This window comes from Bipolaris oryzae (assembly GCF_000523455.1).
Source record: "Bipolaris oryzae ATCC 44560 unplaced genomic scaffold scaffold_2, whole genome shotgun sequence".
In the NCBI taxonomy this organism is placed as follows: Eukaryota; Fungi; Ascomycota; class Dothideomycetes; order Pleosporales; family Pleosporaceae; genus Bipolaris; species Bipolaris oryzae.
Genome location: NW_006911278.1, coordinates 239,056 through 265,908, shown reverse-complemented (window position 1 = coordinate 265,908; position 26,853 = coordinate 239,056). Strand labels below are relative to the sequence as shown.

At 53.1% G+C, this 26,853-nt stretch overlaps 10 protein-coding genes across 10 annotated transcripts; 3 read left to right on the top strand and 7 right to left on the bottom strand.

Moving 5' to 3' along the window:
• Positions 1 to 204: 204 nt before the first annotated feature.
• Positions 205 to 3,336, bottom strand: COCMIDRAFT_80535 (uncharacterized protein; the record flags this gene model as incomplete). The annotated part of the gene is made up of 1 exon (XM_007684415.1): positions 205 to 3,336. The coding sequence occupies one exon, from the start codon at positions 3,334 to 3,336 to the stop codon at positions 205 to 207; it is 3,132 nt and encodes a 1,043-aa protein (XP_007682605.1).
• A 1,392-nt stretch (positions 3,337 to 4,728) lies between these two features.
• Positions 4,729 to 6,211, bottom strand: COCMIDRAFT_31839 (uncharacterized protein; the record flags this gene model as incomplete). Its single annotated transcript, XM_007684365.1, has 4 exons — positions 4,729 to 5,142; positions 5,197 to 5,776; positions 5,824 to 5,860; positions 5,911 to 6,211. The coding sequence occupies 4 exons, from the start codon at positions 6,209 to 6,211 to the stop codon at positions 4,729 to 4,731; spliced, it is 1,332 nt and encodes a 443-aa protein (XP_007682555.1).
• Positions 6,212 to 6,815: 604 nt separating this feature from the next.
• Positions 6,816 to 7,868, bottom strand: COCMIDRAFT_80578 (uncharacterized protein; the record flags this gene model as incomplete). The annotated part of the gene is made up of 6 exons (XM_007684414.1): positions 6,816 to 6,916; positions 6,981 to 7,174; positions 7,292 to 7,406; positions 7,457 to 7,532; positions 7,555 to 7,704; positions 7,752 to 7,868. 6 exons carry the CDS (start codon positions 7,866 to 7,868, stop codon positions 6,816 to 6,818), a joined length of 753 nt encoding a protein of 250 aa, XP_007682604.1.
• A 696-nt stretch (positions 7,869 to 8,564) lies between these two features.
• On the top strand, positions 8,565 to 10,044 carry COCMIDRAFT_80502 (uncharacterized protein; the record flags this gene model as incomplete). Its single annotated transcript, XM_007684413.1, has 4 exons — positions 8,565 to 8,595; positions 8,653 to 8,767; positions 8,828 to 9,302; positions 9,397 to 10,044. The coding sequence occupies 4 exons, from the start codon at positions 8,565 to 8,567 to the stop codon at positions 10,042 to 10,044; spliced, it is 1,269 nt and encodes a 422-aa protein (XP_007682603.1).
• A 354-nt stretch (positions 10,045 to 10,398) lies between these two features.
• On the bottom strand, positions 10,399 to 12,531 carry COCMIDRAFT_80854 (iron reductase domain protein; the record flags this gene model as incomplete). Its single annotated transcript, XM_007684412.1, has 4 exons — positions 10,399 to 11,020; positions 11,096 to 12,112; positions 12,162 to 12,435; positions 12,483 to 12,531. The coding sequence occupies 4 exons, from the start codon at positions 12,529 to 12,531 to the stop codon at positions 10,399 to 10,401; spliced, it is 1,962 nt and encodes a 653-aa protein (XP_007682602.1).
• Positions 12,532 to 13,439: 908 nt separating this feature from the next.
• Positions 13,440 to 13,918, bottom strand: COCMIDRAFT_21657 (uncharacterized protein; the record flags this gene model as incomplete). Its single annotated transcript, XM_007684330.1, has 3 exons — positions 13,440 to 13,637; positions 13,708 to 13,827; positions 13,916 to 13,918. 3 exons carry the CDS (start codon positions 13,916 to 13,918, stop codon positions 13,440 to 13,442), a joined length of 321 nt encoding a protein of 106 aa, XP_007682520.1.
• Positions 13,919 to 14,299: 381 nt separating this feature from the next.
• Positions 14,300 to 14,817, top strand: COCMIDRAFT_31835 (uncharacterized protein; the record flags this gene model as incomplete). The annotated part of the gene is made up of 2 exons (XM_007684364.1): positions 14,300 to 14,545; positions 14,629 to 14,817. The coding sequence occupies 2 exons, from the start codon at positions 14,300 to 14,302 to the stop codon at positions 14,815 to 14,817; spliced, it is 435 nt and encodes a 144-aa protein (XP_007682554.1).
• A 377-nt stretch (positions 14,818 to 15,194) lies between these two features.
• COCMIDRAFT_487 (uncharacterized protein) lies at positions 15,195 to 16,885 on the bottom strand (the record flags this gene model as incomplete). The annotated part of the gene is made up of 2 exons (XM_007684303.1): positions 15,195 to 16,615; positions 16,672 to 16,885. The coding sequence occupies 2 exons, from the start codon at positions 16,883 to 16,885 to the stop codon at positions 15,195 to 15,197; spliced, it is 1,635 nt and encodes a 544-aa protein (XP_007682493.1).
• Positions 16,886 to 17,816: 931 nt separating this feature from the next.
• On the bottom strand, positions 17,817 to 19,940 carry COCMIDRAFT_80671 (uncharacterized protein; the record flags this gene model as incomplete). The annotated part of the gene is made up of 2 exons (XM_007684411.1): positions 17,817 to 18,091; positions 18,146 to 19,940. 2 exons carry the CDS (start codon positions 19,938 to 19,940, stop codon positions 17,817 to 17,819), a joined length of 2,070 nt encoding a protein of 689 aa, XP_007682601.1.
• A 2,153-nt stretch (positions 19,941 to 22,093) lies between these two features.
• COCMIDRAFT_80593 (glycosyltransferase family 2 protein) lies at positions 22,094 to 25,905 on the top strand (the record flags this gene model as incomplete). Its single annotated transcript, XM_007684410.1, has 4 exons — positions 22,094 to 24,828; positions 24,884 to 25,374; positions 25,430 to 25,759; positions 25,814 to 25,905. The coding sequence occupies 4 exons, from the start codon at positions 22,094 to 22,096 to the stop codon at positions 25,903 to 25,905; spliced, it is 3,648 nt and encodes a 1,215-aa protein (XP_007682600.1).
• Between the last annotated feature and the right edge of the window lie 948 nt (positions 25,906 to 26,853).

Below are 26,853 nucleotides of genomic sequence, written 5' to 3'. Positions count from 1 at the left end.
ACTATCTAGATGTGTGAAAACGTCTTCCAACTTCAAAAGTTACTCGAGTTAGTAGCACGGGTATCCCTAATACCTATCTGACTAACAGCAAAACGCCTAGTGGTATCATGCCTGCGAATCATCCATCCGTCCATCCGGTCATCCGTCCATCCCACCATGCCTCTTTACTGTAACCTGTGTGTATTCTCCAATAGAATGTATACTTTAGTTATTGTCTTCGTCATCCGAGAAAAAGTTCAGGATGGCCTTGACCGCCATAGGGCCCAGCCCATGAGGCGGATAGCAAATATAACTCGGGTCGTCCGTCGCGCCCAGCTTCTCGCGAAACTCGGTCTTGTTGGTGAGCTTGAGCTCGGTTGCAATCGCGTGGTATGCGCGACTGAGCACCTTGACACGGGTGCCCTTGACATTGTGCCCAGGACTGAACTTGGAGCTAGCACCACCGCCAAAAGTGACGCTTGTAGCGCCGCTTGCTGCGACCTGCTTGAGAGCATGTGTGACGACTTGCTCAATCGAGCCACTGGGTGCGCCGGGGAAGTCCAGAGAGTACTTGACTTGCCAGCCGTGGTCTGGCGACAGCTGGGCCATGGTGACAAAGGCAACAATGGTACCATCCGGCGCAGTTGCAACGTGATACTGGCGATGCTCCTCGTCTTGCCATGGGTGAATGTTGGTCAAGTGAACCTGCTTGCCCTTGCGATTCTTCAGCCAATCCTCCACACGAGCATCGACCTTTTGCTTGACATCTGGTGGTGGCGGCGAGCCGAGAGCATAGTCGGTAATCTTAATACCCTCTTTCTCAGCATGGCGAATCTTGCGCTGCACATCTGAGTCCTTGTCGGCAGGGTTGTGTGCAGGGTCGACGCGCTGCTCTCCAGTGACGGAGAATGTGCGCCAGTTGAACTTGGTTGCCAGGACCTCCTCGGCGGCCGATCCTACAAGCAGCCAGAGCGGCTTCAGGTTGCGCTCCTTCTTGATATATCGGAGGTAGCCAGACATGGTCTTGAGGTACTGAGACTCATGGCACAGAGGGTCACCAACAGTGATAGCGAAGCCATCCTGAGGCACGAAACCAACAGCTGCACCGGTGTTTTCGTCTCGCCAGATCTCTGTGCGGGGCTCCAACCATGATGTATTTGTGGCATCTCCGTAGTTGGCGATGAGCTTCTCAATGGGCTGAAAGTCAATCTTTGCGACAGCGCGGTCTTGTCCCTCCCACGGAGGGTGCATCGTGCTTGCCTCTGGGTGACGTAGCTGCTTGATGACTGGCTTCTCTGGCAAACTCTTTGGATCGCGGGGGAACATGGAAGCATGACGAATGTTTCCAAGGCCCATCATCAACATGAGAATACGCTCGAGGCCAATACCGCCACCACCGTGTGGTGGTGCACCCCATTGGAAGGCCTGGATATATTCTTCCATCGAACTGGGGTCGATCTTGAGCTTGCGCATCTTGTCCAATAGCAGATCAGCGTCGTGGATACGCTGACCACCGCTGAGGATTTCTTGGCCACGACAGAAAATGTCGAATGAATTCGTGAGTTTGGGGTTGTTTGGATCGTTCATGGCATAGAAGGGTCGAGCATTTGCTGGGAACTTGTCCAAGACGTAGTAGTCGGTGCCTAGCTTCTGCTTGATAACGCGACCAAGCTGGACCTCGTCCCTGGTTCCCAAGTCTTCGTTCTCATCAAGCTCGTTTCCATCATCATCCCTCCACCCAGACTCATTCAACATACGAACACCTTCGGCGAATGGGATGATGGGGGTCTCGTCAAGCCAGACCAAGTCCTCGTGCGGGAAGTGCCTTTTGATGACCTCAATCTCAGGGCGGTACTGCTCATAAATACCCTTGAAGATGGCCTTGAACGTTCGATCCAGCACACGCAAGACTTCGTGGTAGTGTTCGTCAATCTGCATCTCGAGATCGAGACCGGTGTATTCAGTCAAGTGTCGGTAGGTGTTACTGTTCTCAGCACGGAACACGGCGCCAATCTCGTACACCCTACCGAAATCCGCAGAGATGGCCATTTGCTTGGCCAACTGAGGGCTCTGGGCCAGGAAAGCGCCACGGCCGAAATAGTCAATCTTGAAGACACTGGCGCCAGACTCTGTTGCGCCACCTTGCAGCTTGGGAGTGTGGATTTCGATGAAGCCCTCTGAGTCCAAATGCTCACGGAACAGCCTGCAAATTCCAGACTGAATGCGGAAGATGCCCTGCGATGCAGTTGTCCTTAGGTCGATTACGCGGTTGTTGAGACGAGTGCGGTCTGCAATCTTGACTCGGGTATGTCCCTCCTTGCGTTCCTCTCCGGCAAGCTTGGCAGCTTCAGCATCAACCTCAGCCTGGGATACCTCGGCTTCGTTGACGTTGAAGGGAAGGTGGTCTGTAACGGAGGCTTCGACGTGCAAAGCGTGGACGGAAATCTCGACGTCGTGGATAGTGGCACCAAGGACCTCGCCCTGCTTAGCCTTGGGCTCTTGAAGAATACCCTTGACAATGACCACCGTCTCGGCGTCGAGATGCTCAGCCCAGTACAGCATGTATTTGGAAATATCTGCGTGCTCCATAAGAACGCCCTGAATGGTAGCGAGCTGCTGGCGGAACATTAGGAAGACAAACTTGGAGCTCATCTTTCTCAGGTGGTGGATACGGGCACGGAAGACGACTTCCTTGCCAACATCCTTTGCGGAAAAGTCCTGGATCTTGTGGCGAGGCTCGTGCTTCCATTCACCAGCATAGCTGTTGGGAGGGATGACACCGTACTTGGCCCTCTGCTCGGGCGTGAGTTCAGCAAGAGCCTGTTGCTCCATCTCCTTCCTACGGCGCTCCAGCTCCATCTCCTTCTCGCGATTCTGCTTGTAACGCTCTTCTTGCTGGGCCTGTTTCTCATGCTTGCGCAGCTGCCCGCGGGACATGGGCTCGCCATTGCGGTTGAGGGGCGTATCGTCGTCACTGGAGTCATTGCCAAGGTGGAGCTTCTCCTTGACGGCGCGCATGGGGCTGCTGGCGGAAAGGGAGCTTGAGCGTTGGTGCGAGTTTGCCTTTGCAGACGAGCGGTTGGGGCTATCTGTACGGCGGTGGAGCATACCGCTCAGAGAGCCACGGTGCTGGCCGTCGAGGCTGCTTCTGCTCTCGTTGGGCGAGGAAGGGTCGTTGCGCTTCAGGTCGGCACTGGCGCGGCCAGTAGGCAGAGTGACGGAAGAGCGCGGAGTGCTGGCGGGTGAGCGTGCCCTGCCATTGGTGGTGGGCGACTTGACGCCGCTCTTGTCGTCGTCGGAGGCAGAACCGCTATGGCCCGACTTGAGCTTGTCTAGCGCTTTCTTGAGAGAGCCCATTGTTGCAATGGTGCGAGAGCTGTGCCCGTTGTGCGTGGTTAGACTACCTAGGCGCAGAGTGGGGCAAGCCGACGCGGGGGAGTTGCTTGGAGAGCAGAGAGTAGGCGGGATGAGCGACCTTGGGGGTTTTGAGAGAGAGAGAGAAGAAAAAAAGAATAACTGAAGTCGAAGAGCTACTAGCAAGCGGCGGCAGAGCAGATGCGACGTTCAAGTATAGCGGCTAGCCGGGCCACGGCGTGATGGGCACGGAGGGCGGAGAGTGAATTCGGCTATGACGTGAGAGCGTACGGGCAGCAGACTAGCACCACTAGCACTAGGTTCGTCCGGCCCTAGCGCGGCAGAGGCTTAGTACCGATCCGAGGGAAGGTGCAACCCTTGCGCAAGCGTGACGTAGCCGGCACGCTTCTAGACTGCCAGACTGCACCTCTTGTCTGTCTCGAGTAAGAGGGTCGAGTGCGAGTATCCAGAGTTGCATCCAGGAGCCCGCGGACTCCAATGGCAGCGACGCCGGGGAGCAATGACAGCAGGTGTACGGAACCAAGAGCTGCTGGCACCAAGACTGGCGACACGGTTGAATGATAACGCCCGCCAGAAAGCCCCAGGCCACCAGTGTCTTCCGCGACTGTCCGCTGCTACTGCTGCCACCGCTGACACACCCTCCCCATGCGTCCACTATGCTTCTCCTTGTGGCCAGGCGTGTGCTGACAAGCATTGCTTCATTGCTTGGAAAACTCTTCGGTCGGGCCTCGACACCCCACTCCAGTCACGCCTCTACGCCTGCGCCAGTCGGATGGCTTGGCTGCACATGTATGTACATGTACATGTACATGTCCACGGTACATATCAATATCGTCTAGCCGGGTGAAACCGGCCCTAGTGGCCGTGGTTGGTCGCTTCCTCCCAACTCCCTGCTCATGCGCTTTGTCGCCCGGCCCATGGCATTCTCCCCCAAGTCCATCCTCCTCGCCCAAACACCCGCCAACACTCAGCCTTCATCTATCCCCTATCATGCACATGGCACAGAAAACCGGTTCCCTGGCCCCGCTGCATCACATGGCAATCGCCAGCGCACACCAGAATCCCAATCAGCCACAAACTAGCCTACATCGACGATCGTCCTGCTAGAGAACAGGTTCTGCCAGGCACACTGCGTCCTTGGGCATCGCCTTCCAACCATGCAATCACCCACAGCTTTGCCGGTACCCGCTCTTCCCCCCACCACCACCACTCTACCCGGCACAGGGCTTTTGCTTTGTCCATATCACAGGCTGCTGCACGCAATGTCGAGCATAAACCATCAATTGCGTCTTAGTTGCGAGCCGCTACTATGCATCCACTAAACCTATCAAAGACAGCCTCCGTACATGTGCCTGCATTCACAGAGTCTATTAATTAAGTATACCAAGTAGGCTCCGGAACCTCGTCCAACAATGCAAACCGACCCAACTCCCGATTCTTATATGCGACAGGATCGTGCAGCGTGTGCGTCCTGATATCTCGCCAGAATCGATCCAAGCCTACCTTTTGGCTCGTCGCCTTTGCACCAGTCACCTCAAACACGCCCGAAGTAACGCGAAGGCCAGTGTCTGTTGCGACAACTTTGATGCTTGCCACCCATTCTGCCAGCTCGCCTCTCTCGCGTGCCGTCAGCTTTGCACGCCTGTCCAAATCGCCTCCGTAGTTCTGGTAGATGGCGTCGACTTCTTGGCCTGCGCGGTCTGCAAGGGCAGAGGCAGCACGGAGATGGGCATGGAAATTGCCATAGCGCTCGAGGATGTAGAATTCATCCGTTGCCTTTTCCTTGTTCTACTTGCGCCGTTAGCAACACATATCAGGGTTTGTAGGTATTGGTGTGCTTACGTCGCCACCAAAAGGCCATGCCCGGGTCCCCTTCAAAGTGTACTTGGCAGCGTATTGCTGTGCACCAAGAGCAATGCCAAGATAGAAGTTACTAAAGACAAGCTGGATGGTGGGGAGAAGCAGCGTTGCAAACGGTATCTGCAGCGCCCGTGGGTCGGGCTCCTTCTCAATGTTCCAGCCCAGCGCGTCCGCCCACGGCACACGCACGTCAGAGATTTTGACACTTCCAGATTCCGTCAAACGGAGGCCAATATTGTTCCAGTCGTGTCCGAATTGGATGCCAGGTTGGTTCGTCTTTGCAAAGGCGAAGATGTGGTTCCCAGTGTTTTCGTAGACACCCTCAAGAACAGTAAGATCAGAAACAACGCCACCAGTGTTGAAGAACTTGAACCCATTGAAGACAATATTGTCGCCATCAGATTTGATGGACAGATCACTGTCTCTAGGATTGACGGCGCCGCCAATGAAATAATTGTTCTCGATTATGAGCTTCTGAATGCGATCGGCTTGTTCAGCTGAGCCGACAACGTTTGCTGTAGTCGACCAGAGAAGGTGGTAGCCAAGCAGCATACCAATTGAGCTACGATAGTTAGTACGCATAGTCAAACAGATCAAGTCAAGCCATACCCATCTGCTTCAGCTACCTTCCGGATGGCTCTATAACCTTATCACAAGTCAGTGTCGGTGGCCGGTATCACAGATATACGAACTTACCAACACTCCAAGGTTGACCACCACCACCGTACTGCTTTGGGCCAAGAACTTTGAGAAGGCCAGAGTGCTTGAGTAGAGCTACTTCGGCTCGGGGAGACTTGTTTTCTTGGTCTCGCACAACAGCATCAGCAGCAAGAACGTCGGCGACTGCTTGGGCACGTTTAAGCCAGCCCGCTTCATCTTGCGGAATCGACGACCATGTCTTCTCGTACTCGGCATACACAGCCGGGTCTCTGAAGTTGACTTGTTGCGCGTTACCGGCCTGGCCGTTGGTTCCGTTGGCTCCGTTAGTGGCAACCATCGTGTGCGTTTGAGATGTTGATATCTTCTAGCTACGTGGTGTACAAATATCTACATTCCCGTACATATCTTTATATGCACATTCCCGCTGACCTGATTCTGGGATCATACCATATCCCAAATATATTGCGTGCTATTCTTTCATTTTTTAGACATATGCGGGGGGTATGGTTTGCTCAATGAGCGGGGCGTGGTGATTATCAGAATGGAGGGGTGTAGACAAGGATATCGCGCCGAACTTGTACATGCGTCAGGATCAGGGTCGAATTGTCTGCCGGCACGCAAATGGAGCTAGCGCAGCTTTCATCCCGTAGGGTAGATCGCCAATGCAGTAGCGTTCTAACACTCCAACATGTGGGCATGGCATTCAGACGCCGATCTTCGCAGCGACAGACACCTACATCCTTGTATCTGTGCTAACCTAAATGTAGACTGTAACCCCAATAATCAAACTCACCAATGACCCCGAACCGCGTTCGCCATCTAACCCCTCAATCGCATCATCCTCAATCCAGCTTTCCCACAGGCCATTACAATCTCCGACAAGCTGCACGTCTCCAACGTGCCTCACGTTACCCCAACGTGGGGGCATTGCTGCATACCGCTTACTCCGTCTTCCTGCTCTTCGCGAAGAACCTTGACGTGTCTCCAAGTGGTAGCTCGACGATCGAGTCCTTTAGCAACAGGGCGAACTCCAGGTACCATCCTATGAAACAGTATACGAAGTCAGTGTACGTCTCATGTACGATTGACCAACAGTAGATGCTTACCGGCCAATCCGGATAAAAAGCAGAAAACCCCACCACCCTTTTTGAGAGCAGTTGAGGCGCCGGCATGTCCATCTGCTACAGCGAAATAGGATGCAGCGATCAATAGGAACCCCAGCTCCACAGTAAAGAAGATGATGATGTATACCAAGTTTGTCGGCAATGATGCTACCAGGAATACCAAGGCGAAAACCGTCCTGATAGATCAGTAGGTATAAAATTAGTGTATGTCTCACATGCATTTCGTACATGTATCTCTTACCACACTACACTCTTGTCAGCGGCGCTGTCACTTCTTGGTCGTCTTGAGTAACTGACTGATCATGAAGAACCCGAGAGCATTGTTGAGTTCTTTTACGTTATCGCCATATGCCGCCACAATTCCAAAGGATGGAGTTAAGATCGCACCGTAACCGGCGTAGAACAGACCTTGCCGCGAGTCAGCCAACACTCTCTAGCAGTCGGATGATCCAACGTACCAAAGGCACTAAATACTGTATATGCGAAACCATTGCCCACGGAGAGCTCCCACTGAGCAGTAATCACCATGCCTATCTTGATGTTAGCCATGCCTTACAAACGCAATACACGCCAGTAACTTGCCAAAGGCGGCTGCAAAAAAGAAATTGGCTACGAAGACATTGTTCGTGGTAACTCCCCGCCATTCCATTAAACTAAACGATAGTGCCGTCAGAGTCGTCGCAAACACCCCGATTGGAAGTGCTGTCTTCACATCTTAGCAAAATCGTGTGTCTTGTGGTTAGCATCACTTACTCCAGAACCCAACGTCTTCGGAGCGGGAGCTCGTACGACAGGTGCCTCGTAGGTGACCTGCCTTTCTATATCAGTATGCCCAGAGCTTTTTAGGTCGGTTGCCGAAGAGTTAGCCATGGTTGTCTTTGTGCATGAGAGGATTCGCGTAATCTCCTGGATCCAATCGATCGCCTTTTGTACTGAACCAAATCGAGCATCAATTGATGTGGCAACAGGCTCGGTGTGCTGGACACTTACTACCCGTGTGAATTCATCGCGACTGTTGGAGAATGAATGGCGTGATTCGGCCTTACTTGTAATGCTGGGTAAGGTTGTGCATCATATTCGAGTTTTCATAATCCCACGTCTTGTCAAGATGCACTATATCATCCAAGTCGTTACACTAGAGCATGGCGTGTACCTTGTTCGGCACTACAATCTACGAAAATCACGCCTTCAGCTTTCCAGATTGTCTCATTCTTTCTGGACTTCAAGTCGTTGACATCCAACCGAAGAAGCCGTGGCCGTAGAATAGGCTATCATAGGAGATACTAAGATCCTAGAGTCACGATGGACTAGATTGGGACAAGATCGTCGGTGGAGAGACGGCTGTCTATGGACCTGGATTATAGTTCACCTCCCTGGTCTGATCCCCCGTCAACCCCGCAGACCTCACGTATGCTTGCATATCACGCAATCTACGCTTATAATGCGCACATTTGGTCGACAATGCTTTATTCGGGTTCAAGATAGTAAGGCATCTTGTTATAAGACCTTTCGACATACATTTCGATTATCAAATCTGTTTTAAATAATCATTTCCACAAAACAGTCATGTCGCCGTCACGCAAGAGGCAACGGACAGGTAACATGGGCGGGATACAATAATCAAGAAAATATACGACTGACCATTCCTTTGCAGAAGTAGAAGGCAGCAGTACAAATGGCACCAATGGACATGCCAATGGAACAGAAGACAGCTTCACGCCCATAAAACAATTGGACATCAATCAGGATCCAGATCGTGTATTATTCGCGTGAGCAGTTTCCCGCCGAAATCGAGAATAACTGCACGCCCTAACCTTAGAAAAATACAGATACTGGGTTCCCAATGTCTCTGGTGGTCTTGTGGTTTCTAAAATACCCCAAAAAACAAATTGGGATCTTGCATCAAACGTGCGGTACGCCAGGACAGCCGAGGAATATGGATTCGAGTATGCGCTCACTCAAATCCGCTTCACGGCATCATACGGAGCCGACAATCAACACGAGAGTGTTTCCTTTTCCCAGGCCTTACTGCACAGTACCGAACGCCTCAAATTGATTGCTGCTATACTCCCCGGCATATGGAACCCCACCGTTGCAGCAAAACAGCTTGCGAGTATCGATAACTACAGCAATGGCCGCATTGCTGTAAACATGGTTTCAGGCTGGAACAAGGGCGAATTTACTGCCGTCGGACAGTGGTGGCTCGAACACGCTGAGCGCTACAGACGCACCAACGAGTTCATCCGCGCCCTGAAAGGCATCTGGACCGCCGACGACAAGGGCTTTTCATTTGCCGGAGACTTTGTATGTTTCCCCCCCATTGCCCTCAGACCCCAAACTCCCCGACTTCACAATAACTCCCCTTCTTTCTTGCCAACATACTGATTGTTCCACACAGTACCAATTCCACGACTACAAACTGGCCCCCAAACCGCTCCAAAAGCCGCACCCAGAAATCTTCCAAGGCGGCAACAGCGACGACGCGCGCCACAACGGCGCAGAGGTAAGCGACTGGTACTTCATGAACGGCAACGACCTGGACGGGTTCCGCGAGCAAATCGCCGACGTCAAGGCTCGCGCCCGCAAGTTCGGCCGCGAAGACAGCGTGCGCTTTGGCGTCAACGGCTTCGTCATCATCCGCGACACCGAGGACGAAGCCATCCGCGTGCTCAAAGAAATCCAGGGCAAAGCCGACGTCGAGGCTGTAGAAGCGTTTCGTGGGGCCGTCCAGCAGGCTGGTGCCAGCACGGCGAATAAGAAGGGCATGTGGGCGAATAGCTCGTTCGAGGATTTGGTGCAGTATAATGATGGGTTCAAGACGAAGCTTATTGGCACAAAGGAGCAGATTGCCGATCGCATTTTACTGCTGAAGAGCTTGGGCGTGGACTTGGTGCTTACGGCGCATTTGCATTATGAGGAGGATATTGAGAGGTTTGGCAAGGAAGTATTGCCGCTAGTGAGGAAGTTGGAGTCCGAGGGGAGGGGAAAGGATGCTGAGGATGAGATAAGGAGGACGGGACATGTGTATCAGAAGGTTGTGAAGTAAAGGGGAGGGGGGTTTTTTTTTCTTTACTAGTTTTGGTACCAAGTCTGTTACGAGACGGTATGCAAGGTGCCCTTGGTTGGCGCACGACTTTCCAATTTCCAAAATGGCAAATAATGAGAACGGAAGAGAAAAGAAGATGAGAGTTCAATGGGATTGGAAATGCTCTCTTCCCTGCCGTTGGCAAACTGATTCCAAATTCAAAAACTGTATATGATTCCATACCACACACACACACTCTCTCTCTTTTGCATTTAAAAGACAAGACTGCCAATAACTACTTGCACATTCCAGTTACCCCCCACCACAATCCCCGTCTTCATAAAGCCGCGCTGTACTCCTCACAAACAACCCTAACTACGTCTGCCCCAAAATCCACACCTCCCCATTACTCGACGTATCAGACGTCATATACAACCTCCCCACCGCATCCCACGCCAACCCCGCCGGCCGAAAGCAACCCGAGCTATACCCCGGCCCATTCCCTTGACACTTTTCCACCGCCGGATTGAAAAACACGTCCTGTGCCGCCGTCGTACTAGTCAGCGGCTCCACAGGCGTAAACCCCCCATCGCCCCCACGCTTAAACTTGACAGCCACAAGCTTGAACCCCGTGACGGGCTGGCGATTCCAACTACCGTGGTACGTAACATACATGGTCGTGCTGTTCGCATCGAACTTGCAGTCGATAGGTGCCGAGTGGGGCTGCAGCGTTAATTTGGGAGCAGTGGCTTTTTGCACGCATGTGTCGTCGTTGAGGCTGCTCGTGGGGGATTGGGTGAACCAGTCGCCGACTTTGAAGGCTTTGTCGGTGAAGTCGCTGGGTTTCCAGACGGTGAAGCAGGATGGGTAGCCGTACCAGGCGTTGTTGGGGATGGAGACGTCGCCCATGTAGTGGATTTTCTCGCCGGGATTGTCGTTGTGGATGTCTTTGCCGTTGCGTTTGAAGTCGTCGCCGCTGTTTTCTACGCCCCAGAGCCTATGGGAAGGTGTTTGTGAGTTTGAAACCTCTCATGCTGGATTTTGGGGGGGGGGTTTCAGTAAAATGACTTACATGTTGTTGCTGTCGAAACAGATGCCGACTTCGTTGCGCTGCCCGTAGCCGGCATTGTAACCACCACTGACGTAGTTGTATCCTCCACTGGGGACGCTTGCTAGATCGAAGACCTTAATTATGGCACGTCCTGTTTTTGGGTCTGATGTAGCTTGATCAATGTTGGAATTGGAACCATGAGATACAACCAATAAGTTCGAATTCTGAGGTGCAATGGCAAGAGTACGTGTAAGATGCGAGCCACCATTGTACATGCCTGTGACGACAGTGGCCCGGGTTCCGAGGGTACCGGCTGCGGCGTCGTATGGCCAAGCATAGACCTGGGTCATCGAGCTTGCATAAAGCGTCTTGCCATCGTGGCTCAAAGCTATACCGTGGTTGAGGTTGTTCTGCGATATCAGCATCTTTGTCGAAGTGACACAGCCATCCGCTCCCATCTTGTGATATGATATGCCCTTGCCAGACTGCACAATGAGCATGTTACCCCCATTGTCAAACTGAATGCTTCGAGGGCTGGTCATTCCCCCAGCAATCTTCGTAGCTTTCCATCCTGCTGCCAGATTGCCTTGGAATGCAGGACTCCCGGCACCAGAGCAAGAAGCGGGGATGGCAGCAGTTGCTACTGGCTTTGCGGTTGCAGATGGCACAACACTTGTCACAACTGTCGTCAAGTCAGCCGAAGGACTAGCTATGGGCCCCGTCAACAAATTAGCCCGGACCAAAGAATCGAAATTATCGATCCGCGCAGCATCGAGGTTGTGGATCCATTTGCCCCAAGCTTGATGGACGTTAAAGGCCGAATTGTTCCGAGCCGCATCTTCGACCGCAGAAGTACCGTACGCCCAAGCGAACTCCGTTGTGCCGGTACCATTCAAAGAATAGCGAGCATCTTCGCTATTTTGCCATCCAGTGCACCCCTTGCAGAGAGCATTGACAGTCCAGTGGGTATTATTTGTTTTGGTCCCTTTGAGGTACGTGTGTTCGGCTCCGTCGTAGCCAAGAGGCAGACCGATACCACTACACTGTATTAGAGAGTGCCTTTTACAACCTATGGCTTGAGACTCACAAGGCGAAGCGAGCTGATACCACTCCGGACTGTCCGTTTGGCCAAGCAACGCTCAGCGGGTTCCAAACCATGTTTCCTCCCCACGAGAAGCCTACCCACTGATTGGTAACTGGAGCAGTAATCCTGATGATGGTATCGTATGGGTCCGTCACATTCTTTGGGAGCGCAACACCAAAAGTCATTCCTGTCGCCGGCTCCGTGTATGAAGAGTAGCTAATGTTCGTTTCTGCATCATAGACAACAGTAGATTGTGCCTCACCTTCTTGAGCAAGGGCTTTTTGGAGTTAGAAAATTTTAGTTTCTGGAGCTTGCGATACTCACTGTACCCAAGAAACACAGCAGCACTTCCAACAATCCGGGTGTAGCGCATACTCGATGGATTTCTGCGGATAGTAAGTTATTTACTAAGCGTCGACAATCACTGTCAACAGGGTATCTTCCGGCTCTTTATGTGATCGGTAATAGTATTGATGGCGACCACGGAGAGCCACATGATACCACGCCTCCAGATCATCCATCCACATTACGCCATCATTGTTTTTGTATATCATAAATGAAGATGTTGAAGAATTCCGCGGTAGACCTTCGAATGACCAATCTGCAGCCTCGAATCTGTGGTCCATCACAACCTAAATTCACGAGACTGGTTGATCTAGGACGTTCGGGCATGCTAGGCAGGTTTCAGCCCGAGTATTGTGACAGAAAACATCGATTCATTGGCAGCCATTGGCCTTCGATAGGATAAAGCTGTGCGATGCAAGCTGGAAGCTATTAATTTTGATGAGTCTCAACCCCAGCTTGATCCGGCATCATATTCGCGATATTCGGCATTCGTTCATATGGTATTAATGAGTTGCGCTAAGCTTTTCAAGGCTATAAAAGAGACACGGCAGTTGGCACGCGAGGCGGGGCTGTGATACTCAGTAGGTGGGGATTTTCCATAGTAATAGTGGCTGAACGTTGGTGTGGTGGATCTCGCATTCTTCCATATAACCCGAACCCCCCTGGTTTGCACCGATTGTGGGGAGCCTATCAGAAATGTTAACAACTCTGTAGCACCTCACGAGACTGAGAGATCCAAATCATATCCGGAATCTGAAGCTTGAGCATAAGTGGACCGTATCAGTGCGGAGTGGCCAGAAGGAGGAGACATTGCCGAAGCAGTACATTTGCAATTCCATTTACTGTTGCGGCCTGCGGAATTTGCATATAGAACAAGAAATCCTATCGAGAATCCCGACCCGAAATCCATCGAACTTCCAGACCGGCTTTCCCAGATCAAGCGCGCTTGCTCATAAAGGCATTTCCAAAAGTCCAAAGGCCAAAAGTCGCCAGAATACTCAATCCAATAGGTAGCGGCTTTCCAGACTTGATTGCACGCGGGATAGAGCTACCAGCCAAGATGACGGAGGCGAGAAGAGCGAGCTCAACGCCATATGCAGCGCGGCTGTTGACACGAAGGCCACCGAGGATGTACTATTATGAATATTTAGATGCCTGGTACAAAAGAAGAGGTAATGTGATTAGTAAGGGCAAGAGGGCGTACCAATAAACCGACGGTGCAACCAGCTGCGATTGAAGGCACAGATCCAGTCCTCACGTACCCCGTAATACCACCTCCAGCGGTGAGGGCACCGAGGACCAGAGCAATGTTTCCGAGGGAGCTCTGTATCTTTCTATCAGCATTTGTTCCTCTCTCAAAGACCTGACTCGTATATGACGAAGCTAAAGGAATCGCCAGAACATCTGCTTACCATGATTGCTTTGTATGAACAAGGACCGGCACGGGTATTCCAATGGAATTGAATTGGGATAACGCAATCAGTGAATCTTGCGATGGAAGCTTCAAGGAGTGCAGCGACGCTTAAGTATACATACAAAAGGTGTTTTTGCGGGGAAAAGCGGATATCCGAACACCCCGAAGCCCGGCGCGAATGCAAGGCGATTGCCCTCGTCGTAATCCCGCCCTCAGCTCGGGCCAACCACGAACATCTGGCCTCAAGCTTACTGTGTACTACCAACCACGACCTCCATCACCGCAACCCATACACGCCCAATTGCACACAATAGGGCCGCTCGTCTTTCCGCCAGACCTTCCCTTTCCTCTCGTTAATAAACAACAACATACAACATAGACCATGCCGCCAAAGCAACGCACACCCGGCACCGTAGACACGCCCTCCGCACCCGCACAAGCAGCATCCTCGCGCTCCAGCAAGTCAAGCACGACCAACAACACGAGCGCCGCGGCAATCACACAAGGAATATGGGATAAATACATGACCAAGACACCGCAGCGAACAAAGCTCCTCGACATCTTCCTCGCCTTCCTCGTCGTAGTTGGCGCCCTGCAATTCGCATACGTAGTCATTGTTGGAAACTTTGTACGTACACCCCTCTCTTCAGACGCAGCAGTATACACAAATAGTACAAATAGAATGGAACAAAGCTGACTAGACACAAATAGCCATTCAATGCTTTCCTATCCGGCTTCAGCGCAACAGTCGGCCAATTCGTACTCACGGCCTCGCTGCGCATCCAGACAAACTCGGAGAACAAGGAGCATTTTGCGAGCATCTCGCATGAGCGTGCGTTTGCGGATTTCGTGCTAGGGAGTCTATTGTTGCACTTCTTCTGTGTCAACTTTATTAACTAAGGGGGGGCTATTGGGCGATGGGCGGGGGGAAAACAAAGAGGCGAACACAATTGCATGGAGGGTTGGTGAAGGTGGGAGTTCTTCTTCTTCTTCTTTTCGAAGGAAATGAACGGAGCTTGAAAAGGGCGTTATGAACAAGGGATCTATTCACACAAGAAAAGAAAAGCTCCGTGTATCAAATATATATATATATGTAAGAGTACCAAAAAACGCAGGAATTTCGGTTCAGCCACATTCGTAGACTGGTCAAGTCGAACAAGTCCCATCAAATGTCGAAGAAAACTCCTTCCTCTATTGCTATTCCCACCAGCAAAGCAACTCAACAACCCTTCTTGCGCAATCTACACTTCAATTCCTCTCTCTCTCTTGTCTATCTACTACTCCTTCTTCGCATACTCCCCGAGCCCAAACTCCTCCCTAACCGCCTCCCCCAACCTCCTAATCCCCTCATCAATCTTATCACTCGGCGCCGTCGCATACGTCGCTCTAAAAAACAAGGTATTATGCTCGTCCTCGGCATCAGCATAGAACCAGCTGCCCCGCATGACCAGCGTGCCATGGGCAATCACACGCATAAAGATGCTCTCCTCAATGGCCTCGATGCTCTTCCCAGGATATGCGGGATGCTTTGTGAAATCAACCTTGATCCAATGAAACATGCCTGCCATGGGTGGTTTCCACTGCATGACGTCTTGAGGGAGGTGCTTGGCGCAGGCGGCGAGGATGGTGTCGCGGCGCTTGGTGTACTGCATGCGGATGTGGATGAGCCAGTCGAGGTAGCCGGCGTGGCCCCAGTGCTCGTCGAGCAGCTTGAACAGCACGAGTTGCGAGATGCCAGAGGGATTCTGCGTCGAGACGTCGGCGTATTTGGCGTAGCGCTCGATGATTTGTGCGGGTGCGGTGATCCAGCCTACGCGCGAGCCTGGGGAGATTACTTTGGAGAAGGAGTCCATGCGGATTACGCGGCCGTCAGTGTCCATGGAGAGGTAGCTGGGGACGAGGGATTTGATGAAGTCGGCGTGGGAGGAGGGGGGTGGGACGTCTGGCGCGTTGGGGCCGGTGTAGGGTTGCATTTGGAGGAAGTAGTAGGGCTCGTCTTCTATGATGTGGATGTCGTGCTTTTGGCACACTTTGTATAGTTCTCGGCGTCTCTCGCCGCTTGATGTCGCGCCAGTTGGGTTTTGTCCTGTCGGCACTGTGTAGAGAAGCCGTGGTTTGCGGGATCCTCGAGCGGCCTGATCCCAGTTTGAGAGGATGCGGTCCATCTCTGTGGGTAAGAGTCCTTCACTGTCAATCGGCACGCCACATACGCGGACACCCATTGGCCGAGCGGTTTCGACAAAAGCCGAAAATGTGTATTCCTCAGAGAGGACCATATCACCGGGCCTCGTGAGCATTCTGAGCAACATGTCGGTGGCAGATGTGCTTCCAACCGTCATTGTGCACCTCCAGTCTTCATATGGTGGATCGTGCACCAGTTCTGTGTGCTCAGTCATGTAGCGCAGAAGCTGTGCTGAGCCTGAGCCCTGACCATAGTTGAATGCAGTAGCAATGTCGAAGACGGACTTGTTCTCGGCAAGGTCGTGCTTGCCCGCAGTAAGCGTCACTCCAGACTCTTTGGTTTCGGGCTCGGAGAAGTGTCCGACTTTGGGCACCTTGACTGATAGTTCCTCAAAGGGAAAATATTCGCTAGAGGGCAGTCCTCCTCCGAGAGATATAAGGCCTGGTGTACTGAGAAACTTGGCCGCTTCTTTTAGCGAGTTACCCTTTCGAATAAGGGCCTCATTGGATAAGATACCTGAGGTCCAGTGAGCTATCATGCTTGCAAGTTGCTACCTGGTCCATAAAACTTACTACTCCATGACTTTGCTTTGGGCTTGTGGTCGTGCGATTTCAATCTGAAGTTTGACGTATCAGACGGTGCTGCTACACCCCATTGTGCTGCAGTCGTCTTCTTTCTCCTTGCGGGCACCTCATTGCTCTGTATGGGCGCACTCAAAGGGTTCGGAATAGTAATTCCCGATGTGTCCGAGGTGGCGGATACCTCGACTGCAGACGGAGGTGACATTGCGTGCACGGTGCTTTTGATTGGTCTATTGTAATATTTGGTTGGTAGTATGCAGTAATGTAGATGTAACTTGGTCCACTCGGTTTCTTATATTTGTTTTTCTTTGATATCGAGGCAGGTGAGTGAAAAAGTGAAACCCAAATGTCATGGGGCCGTGTAACGTTTAAAGCTCGTTCTATCGGGAGTCAGATAGATACTAGTTGGTCATATCGCGCGCCCTACATATGTAGTCCGACGCGTGCGTGTGGAGAAGTGGAGCCGCTCAGCTATGCTTTCGGTAGCGGCTAGCCACGGGCTGGGGAAGCGACACGAAGCGAGTCCACAGACGCCGCACGCCAAGCTTCTTCTATCAATCTTATCATGCAAGCTCCACGCCTTTTGCTGGCGTGTCCATCGGACATCTCATGGGCTACTCTCGAAACGTCGGCCATGGCCCATGTGTACCACGGGAATGCGAGCGTTGGTAACGCCGTTGCATGCATGCCGAAAGACGGCCGATGCTGTTGCAGTTCAACACTACGTAAGTTGAGAGCCATTGGCCAATCGGCGCTTTTGCGACGCCGTCACGAGACGTGACACCACGTGCGAAGACAAAGCCGGTAGCACCCGCGCTGAACAGACGATAATCTATTCTATCCTGCCCTGGATATCTCTTTTAAGCATGCAGGTACTCCTAGTAGAATGCTGTGACTAGACAATACTGCACATGTTCCTGCCAAGACTGGCGGGGTATTTTGACCTTCAGATCCAAACGCATGTAGGCAACAGACATACACCAAACTCCATAGATCCACGGCCCCCTATCAAAACAATCAACCATGACCCTTATCGTAAAATTGAACACCTCAATGTATGCAGTCCCAGGTAAATAAATGCAAGCCGGGTATAGGACAACAGCGGCGAACACATCATCGAGGCACTCGATGCCTCCTCACATTACCACACAGTTCTCGTCCTTTTCTTTGTCTTTTCCACCTTTTTCTTTTCGCAGCTTGGCGTTTTTGTCGGGCATATTTGCTGGTGTTGAAGCCAGAGGATTTGGTTGTCCAGATGCTGCAGCTTGAATGATTGCGAGGCGCTGCTTTGCCCTTTCGTCTCCTGAGTCGGCAGCCTTGACGTACCATACGTTGGCTTCTAGAGGGTCTCGACGGCAGCCGATGCCCATTTCTGTGAAGTAGCCACACGCATACTCGGCTTTTGGGAGACCTGGCATTGTTAGTCAACAAATTGTGGGCATGAAGCGATAGATTGCACACTCACCGTGCTCAGCAGCCTTCTTGGCCCATTCGTATGCCTCGTTTTCGTCTTTTTCCAGGACGGGTTCAGCGCCAACCATATACCAGGCGCAGAGATTCATCATGGCCTCGGGGATATCGGCCTGGGCAGCGCAGTTGTAGTAGTGAACAGAAAGTGCAGCATCCTTGGGGCATCTCAGCAAGCCGTGTTCGTAGGCTTCTCCGAGCTTCAGCGCAGCCAACGGATGGCCCAACTCTGCCGCCTGTGTGAACAATTGCACTGCATATACTTCGTCCTTGAAAATGTCGTCTCCATAGCCCGTCTCATGCAATAGACCCAGTTCGTAGGGCGCGACATTGTACTGGAAGTCAGCTGACTCGGAGGCTCGCTTAAGCCACTTGACGCCCTCCCGGTACTTGTTCTGAAGACCCATATCGCCAGTCAAACACGCCTTTCCAAGTCGAGTAGCAGCTCCAGGATGGTTCTTGGACGCTGCAGCGCGGTAAAACTGAACAGCTTTGGCGTAGTCTTTGCGACAACCCCACCCAAACTCATAGCAGAGCGCGGCACGGAACGCAGACTCCGCATGACCGTGCTTACTGGCGGCGATGAATAGTGGAAAGGCTCGATCGTGGTCGGGCTTATCTTTGTTGAACAGACCTGATGCATATCCATCTGCGAGATAGTATTGTGCAAACGGGTAACTGCGGTCGGCTAGTTTCTGGAGAATTTGGCGCGCCTCTTTCAACAGTTCCACGGATGACATGCCATGGGTATTATTCATACCTTCATTTGCCATGACCTCGTGTGCAACCTGTATCATGAACAGCGCAAACTCGTACTGGACCGAGCTGTCTTGCGTCTTCTTGACGTTTGCTCTGTACATATCTAGCGTCTTTTTCTCATCGAGCAGCGAGGCATTCTCTCCTACTACACCCCGCAGTCCGGTCTTGCCGAAATTTGCTACGGGTGCAACTTGCTGGTTGTATGGGAGGTTGGTCAAGTCAAGGTAGGAAGATTCTGGTCGGACATCTGGTGATCGGCGTGAGGTTGAGACTTGGCGGGCGTAAGAGTTGGGCGATCCGTGAGGTGATGGCATGCCGACCACGGACAGGCGGGGTGAGCCCGTACGGCCTCGTGCATTGAGTTCCGAACCTAGAGTATATGCAGAACTTGGTCTGGGAACTGTGGAGCGCGGAACCTGCAAAGGCCCTTCTTGGCCGTAACTGTGTCCACGGTTATGTCGAATACTGTAGCCATTTGACGAATTCTGGGAGCCAGAGGCTGGAGATTGCGTAGTTTCACGAGGAGAATGTGTGCGCGGAGGCGGAGTGGGATGTTTAGGAATGTCTCTAGGCTGGTGGTGCTCCATGGTGGTGTATGCAAGCTCGAGCTCGTCCTGAGCGTTTGCAGCGTCCATCTCGGCGACGTGGGAGAAGCGGGTAGAGTAGAAGCTGTTGCTTATATGCAACGGTCTGAAGGGGATGTTTTGCGTCGGTGGAACCGCGTCTGCGGAACGCCCGTTTTCGGGTATGTCTGGTGATTCTCTAGACGGGGTTCTAGAATGGCCGTCTGAGCTTTGGGTCACGGAAGAGCCGGACTGTCTTGAATCACGGCCGGCAGTTATTGGATCATGGCGCTGGTCAATATTGACAGAAGGAATAGAGGGATTACGTGAGGAGGAGCTGTGTGGAGCGGGTTTGCCATACGAGGAACTAGGCGGTGGATTCAAGTCTGGCTGGTGGGCGGCGTAGGGTTCTTCGTCGAGGGGGAGAGATGGCAGCGGCCTGGATGGCGGTGTCGAGAGGGGTTCGGCCATGGCTCTGAAATTGCTCCACTTGCCCCCCTTCCTCAGATCTCTCAAGATAATGTGTTATGGCCACTTGGATGCACTGACTCGCTGTAGCGGTGGGGCTCTAAAGTGGTTTCCCTAAGCGGCGCCTCAAGGTACTGACTGACGGCCAGGCAGCCAGCGCACGCAGCGCACGCAGCAAGAGAGTGTCGGCGGATGTGAGCCAGACTTTCGCTACGGGTGTTTGTCAGTGCTGTGGATGCGGCGTGGCAGGCATATGTATATACATACGTATGTATGCATATGTAGGCGGACGAAATTGGGAGGCGACGACGTGCGGCGGCACAGAATGCAGAACCCTGGGGAGAGGGATCTTCGAGACGGGCCCGGGGGCGGTTAGGTTCACCCGTGGGCTTGCAAGCGGAATTTCAAGGGTCCAGTTAATTATTCACGCCTCTTGACACTCTGGGACCCTGACACGGGCGGTTGCAAGATGGCGTGCAGATACGACGGTTAGTGGCAGCGTGTTTCGGCAGGCGAAGTACAGGCCGTTTTTTTTTCTGCCCAAAAAAAAACTTGACGAGGCCGGGCAGGGTGGCAATTGATGTAGTAAGAAGCCCCACGCATTGCGGAAGAGTGTGCTAGGCGGCACTTTACATAAGTAGGGACAAGCAGCTGGGCGGCAGAGCACGGCTGGCTGGGCAAGCGAGGTGGTGTGTGTGACCTTGAAACGCAACCACTATGGATGTGGATGTTTGATCCGATAGGGGGTTAGGCACTCGACTCGCCCACACACTACTCAGCAAATGCGGAGAAACGTGACCTCTTCAGCCAGGGCAGTGTGCATGGACGCGCCTGAAAGGAGCATCAGAAGAGGCGGTGGTGGTGCATGCTTGCACTGTTATGCTGCCGAGGAAGCGAGAGTGTCGCCGAAAATATGACTGCCAATGCTACTGCGGCGTGCGTATACAGGAGGTGAGCGTGTTGAGAAGAGACGTATACAAACAATATGCCAGCCAGTATGAGTAAATGTCTGTCAGCCCCTCCCCCCCTTTGCGTCGCTGCAGCTAGCTAATAATACTACTGAACGCCTGAGCCCGAAGTCAACGCCACGGCTGGGTGCTAGTAACTAAGTCGTTGTAACGCGTGGATACCAATACTGCGGAGAGTGGACGGATGGGGAGTTTGCTGTCAGCACCTAAAATGTCATCATAGAGGCTTGTGCTGGCCTCATCCCATGTCAGTTACGGTCACGATCTCGGTCAAATAGGCCAACCCCGCGGTAGCCACCTGTTCCGCCCATTCCGCGGCATGGCGGCAATGCATACGTGAGAGAGAGAAAAAAAAGAACGTCCAAGTCGAACAGTTTGGAACATGCAGCGTCGAGGAGGGCGGCGGTCCTTCATGTGCCGCAGGAGAGCGGGACGAGGAGGTTGAGCAGACATGCAGCCCAGCCAGCCATGGTCACCCGTGCCTGGCTACTGGCTGCTACTCGACCAACGGCACCACGAGATGGCGGCATGCCTGGGCAGGGGAGCGGTGGCCGTCAGCAAGCACTGGCTGGGCGTTTGGAGCAGTAGTGTGGGTGCAGTGTGGGTGCAGTGTGGGTGCAGTGTGCAGTGTGCAGTGTGCAGTGTGCAGTGTGCAGTGTCAATATGTACAGAATAGTCCGCCGTAGCTGGGGGAACGGGACAAGGCTGAAAATAACTCATGGCCGCCATGCGATTCGCGCTTGGGCGAGGGCCATGGAGCCACTGACAGGGGGCAGCGCTCCTCGTCGCCCCATAGCCCCATCTATCAAGGGTTGCTCTGTTGACCTCGCAACACCGCTGCCAGGGTGCTGCCGCCTTTCGCTCGTTCGTCTGCTTGACCGTCTTTCGCTGTGTTTATGCGCCCATCGTTCGCTCGCTTTCTCTGCCTCACCTCTCTCCCAGCAGCCGACACGCTCGCTGCTGCCTCGATTGGCCGGCTGCCCTTTGCTGGACCGCCCAATCTACCACGCCCGCTCTTCTCCCATCCACCGCCGCCACCCCTGCACTCCGACACAGCACCGCAAACACTACTACTACTGCTGCTGCTGGTAACCTCATAGACCCGCTGCGCCTATTCTTCCCTCTCCCAACAGGCGCCCCCCGCAGTCGCACTGTGTAACGACGCCTGGGTCCGCGCCTTCCTGCATCATGTCGTCCATGCCCCAGCGGCCAGAGCCCTCGTCTCCCCGGCGGGAGCGACGGCACTCACATCGAAGCTCACAATCCCGCCGCCGGAGGACGTCGGACGTCGAGAGCTCCCGCTCTCACGACCGCACACACAGTAAAAGCCATGCCAGCGCACACTCACGCCCGATGCCAACCCCAGACGCCCCGGTTCCCATGGAGCGCGACCCCATCATGCGGGGCCAACATCACGCTCCAGGCCCAGCATTGGGCAGGAAGCGCAGCCTGATCAGACCCGAGCGCCAGCGAATGGATCCGAGTCACCCCAACTACCACTATCGCAAGCATGCGCAACGCATGGACGTCCACCCCTCGACGACCGGCAATGACCCCATCATGGAGGACAATCTCGAGGCCGAAACCGTAAGCTCAGACAGCACCGACCTGAAGCCACCCCACATGCGAAACGCCTCTGGCGGCGGCTACAACGACAAAGACGCCCCGCTCGACGACGACAATGCTGAGCCACAGGTGCAGCGAAAGCTGGCGCGGAGCAAGACCATGGAGGCTCGCCAGAAACAGCGCCAGAAGGAGCAGGACAAACTGCGGCCGCCTAGCCTGTGGAATGTCTATTGTGCAATCATCACCTTTTGGTGCCCCAATGCTGTTCTCAAGTGTTTTGGAAAGCCCCAAAGAGCACAACAGCGTGCTTGGCGAGAAAAGGTTGGTCTGGTCAGCATCATCTTGATGATTTGCACATTCGTCGGATACTTGACGTTTGGTTTTACCGAGACCGTTTGCCCCGCCGGAGGTAGTGCCCGCCTCAGGACCAACGAGGTTGGTAATGGATACCTCATCATCCACGGTGAAGCCTATGATCTTGCTCAGTCCAAACATCCCCGCGCTCGTGGTATCCCGGAAAACGCAAACGTTCTCTTTGACCTCCCCGAGAAGCACGGTGGCCAAGATGCCAGCTTTCTGTTCCAAAACGTCAACGGTGCCTGCAAGGGGCTCATCAAGGAAAAGCCCAACTCTGGTATCCCTACAGACAACAACGGAGACTTGGCCTGGTACTTCCCCTGCCGGTTATTCAACCAGGACGGCTCTTCCAAGCCCAACACGACATTTTTGGAGTACAATGGCTACATGTGCCATACTTCGGACTCGGCTCGTAGGGCTTTCTACAGCCTGCGGGATGCTGGAGATGTCTTCTTCACCTGGGACGACATTCGCAACTCCTCGAGGAACCTCATGGTTTGGGGCGGTGATGTGCTGGATCTGAACTTGCTCGATTTCTTCAACCGAACGGCGGTTGAGATCCCGCCCATTTTCGATGAAATCCGCCAAAACCCAGCCGTTCGTGGTGCAGATGTTACGCGTGCATTCTCGTCCAGCTACGAGAAGCAGGTTGCGCGATGCTTTACTGAAATCATCAAGGTCGGCTCCATTGACACGGAGAGTATTGGTTGCATCGCCTCCAAGGTTGTTCTCTACGTTTCACTCGTTTTCATTTTGGCCGTTGTCTTGGCCAAGTTCGTCCTCGCTTTGATATTCCAATGGTTCACCAGTAAGAAGTTTGCTGCCACCAAAACATCTCTGGGCCCGGTCGACTCCAAGAAGCGAAAGCAGCAGATTGAAGAATGGAGCGATGACATTTACCGCCCCCCACCAAAACTCCTCGAATCAGTTTCTGGCTCCGACCGTACGGCCAAACGAGGTAGTTTCTTGCCAGCCACATCAAGGTTCACTAGCCCATACTCTGTCGACAAGAACACCAAGACCCGCGCCCCGCCAACAACCATGACAAGTCAAAGCGCTGCATCTCGCCTGCTTGGATCCAGCGGTCCCATGTACAAACAACTCAATGCCAGCCACGGAACACTAGGCGTCGACGGTAGACACAGCACGCAAGCGTCGCAGGAGCCTGGGTCTGATATGTATTTCTCTAACAGCACCGAAACGAACCAGTTCTCCAGCACTGAAGGTTCAGGACCCTCGGGATTCACACACGAAGCTGTTGTACCCCAGCCTCCTCCAGAGTGGCAGCCTTTTGGATACCCCCTAGCTCACACAATCTGCTTGGTTACTGCATACTCTGAGGGCCCTGAAGGCCTGCGAACTACACTTGACTCAATTGCCACGACCGACTATCCCAACAGCCACAAGCTGATTCTTGTGATTTGCGATGGTATGATCAAGGGACACGGAGAAGACATGACGACGCCCGAAGTCTGCCTTGGCATGATGAAGGATCACGCAGTCTTGCCGCACGAGGTCCAGGCCTATTCCTATGTCGCGGTTGCCAGCGGTTCGAAGCGACACAACATGGCTAAGATCTACTCTGGTTTCTACGACTATGGCGAGACGACGCGTATCCCTGTTGGAAAGCAGCAGCGTGTTCCGATGATGCTGGTGGTCAAGTGTGGCACTCCCGACGAGGCTAAGAACTCCAAACCTGGCAACCGTGGCAAGCGCGACAGTCAAATCATTCTCATGTCATTTCTGCAAAAGGTCATGTTTGACGAGCGCATGACGGAGCTCGAGTTTGAAATGTTCAACGGCATCTGGAAAATCACTGGCATATCCCCCGATTTCTACGAGATAGTACTCATGGTAGACGCTGACACAAAGGTATTCCCCGACAGCTTGACGCACATGATTTCGGCCATGGTAAAGGACCCGGATATCATGGGACTCTGCGGTGAGACTAAGATTGCCAACAAGCGGGACTCGTGGGTTTCTATGATTCAGGTCTTTGAGTAAGTGTTGATTTTTTTTTCGTATGTTTAGAGAATACCCGGCTGACCGTGATAGGTATTTCATCTCTCACCATCTGGCCAAGTCGTTTGAATCGATCTTTGGTGGTGTCACCTGTCTTCCCGGATGTTTCTGCATGTACCGCATCAAGGCTCCCAAGGGCGGTCAAAACTACTGGGTCCCCATCCTGGCCAATCCCGACGTTGTCGAACACTACTCTGAGAACGTGGTGGACACGCTGCACAAGAAGAATTTGCTGCTATTGGGTGAGGATCGTTATCTGTCGACACTGATGCTCAAGACGTTCCCCAAGCGAAAGCAGGTGTTTGTGCCTCAAGCTGTGTGCAAAACCACGGTGCCAGACGAGTTCAAGGTGTTGCTGTCGCAACGTAGACGATGGATCAATAGTACTGTCCACAACCTGATGGAGTTGGTACTGGTACGAGATTTGTGCGGTACCTTCTGCTTCAGCATGCAGTTTGTCGTCTTCATCGAACTTATGGGAACCCTGGTTCTACCCGCCGCCATTGCCTTTACATTCTACCTTAGTAAGTTTTAGCACCTTTTTTTTGTTCAATGACATGCTTTACTGACGGAGTCTAGTTGCCATCTCTATCAAAGCCGCTATACAGCATACGGCAGCGCCTGTGATTCCTCTGATTCTTCTTGCGCTTATTCTCGGTCTACCTGCGGTTCTCATTATTATCACAGCTCATAGGTGGTCGTATGTTGCCTGGATGTTTGTCTACCTGCTGTCGCTGCCTATTTGGAACTTTGTCCTGCCGACGTACGCCTTCTGGAAGTTTGACGACTTCAGTTGGGGTGATACTCGAAAGACGGCTGGGGAGACGACGAAGAAGGCAGGATTAGAGTACGAGGGTGAATTTGACAGTAGCAAGATCACAATGCGCAGGTGGCGAGACTTTGAAGCAGGTAAGATAGACTTGTCGTTGAGGTGATGTTGTCACTAACGGTGGACCCCTACAGAGCGGAGACTGAAGACTCCAGCGGCGACATCGGCTGGCGGATGGCCACAGCACCAGCAGCGACAGGGATATGACCAGTACTATGATAATTGATTGATTGATTGTGCAGTGTCATGTAGCAGACGAGCGAGGCGCTGTGTAGCCGATAGGGGGGGGAACAAGGGAAAAGTGCATTATTTCTGTACCACGTTGGCTACTGCATTGTGCAGGGGGTTGTTCTTGTTTACGCGGGTTACATGTATGATTGTCAAGGGGCATGTTGTATTTTTTCGGAGATTCCCACTTTGCATTGTGCCGTCGTCTATGTAGACGCTACGCATATTAGTAAGTAATCAGTAAGTACACGGCAGCGGAGAGGCTGCCTGGAATGAATGTAATGTTGTATGATATGAAATCTTGTGTAGGGATGTCCAGTGTCGCGTTTCAGCCTTGTGCATGGTGAAGGCCGTTTGGATGGCGCCGTCAGACGCCCTGTGGCGGCTTTTCTGTCGTATGCTCCTGGCCCCAAGGGACTAGGCCGACGCAGGGTAGTGTGCTGCCTGCATCCCAAAAGAGGCCTGACAAGACAAAGTGCCTGTGTGATTGTGCAACGACGAGCGGGCACTGCATTCTCGTTGTTGTCGTGTTGGCAGTGCCATGCAAGTCGTGCTACGGTGCGTGGGGCAGGTCGGCGACCACTTTTGCCCATGGGGAGGGGCCATGTGTAGAGGGTGGAGGCAGAGGGACGAGAATGGGTTATGTATGACAGACAGCGGTGCATGGTGGCAGCCACAGCGACCCCACACGCTAGGCGCAGGCTCGCTGTCTTTCGTCGTGGCTGGTTGACGCTGCCGAGCCCGAGGCCTGTACGTAAGTATGCAAAGGCCTGGTCGTCTCTCTCCTTCTTCCCCACACCCTTGGACACTGTCTCTACAGACCAGCATATCCCCATTGCGCCCAAACGCCTGTTGAAGACGACTGCACCAGCTAGACCACGCCCATCGCAGCCCACAGTCGCCTTCCATCACTGCCTCGGCGGCCCCGCGACACCGGCAATACGGC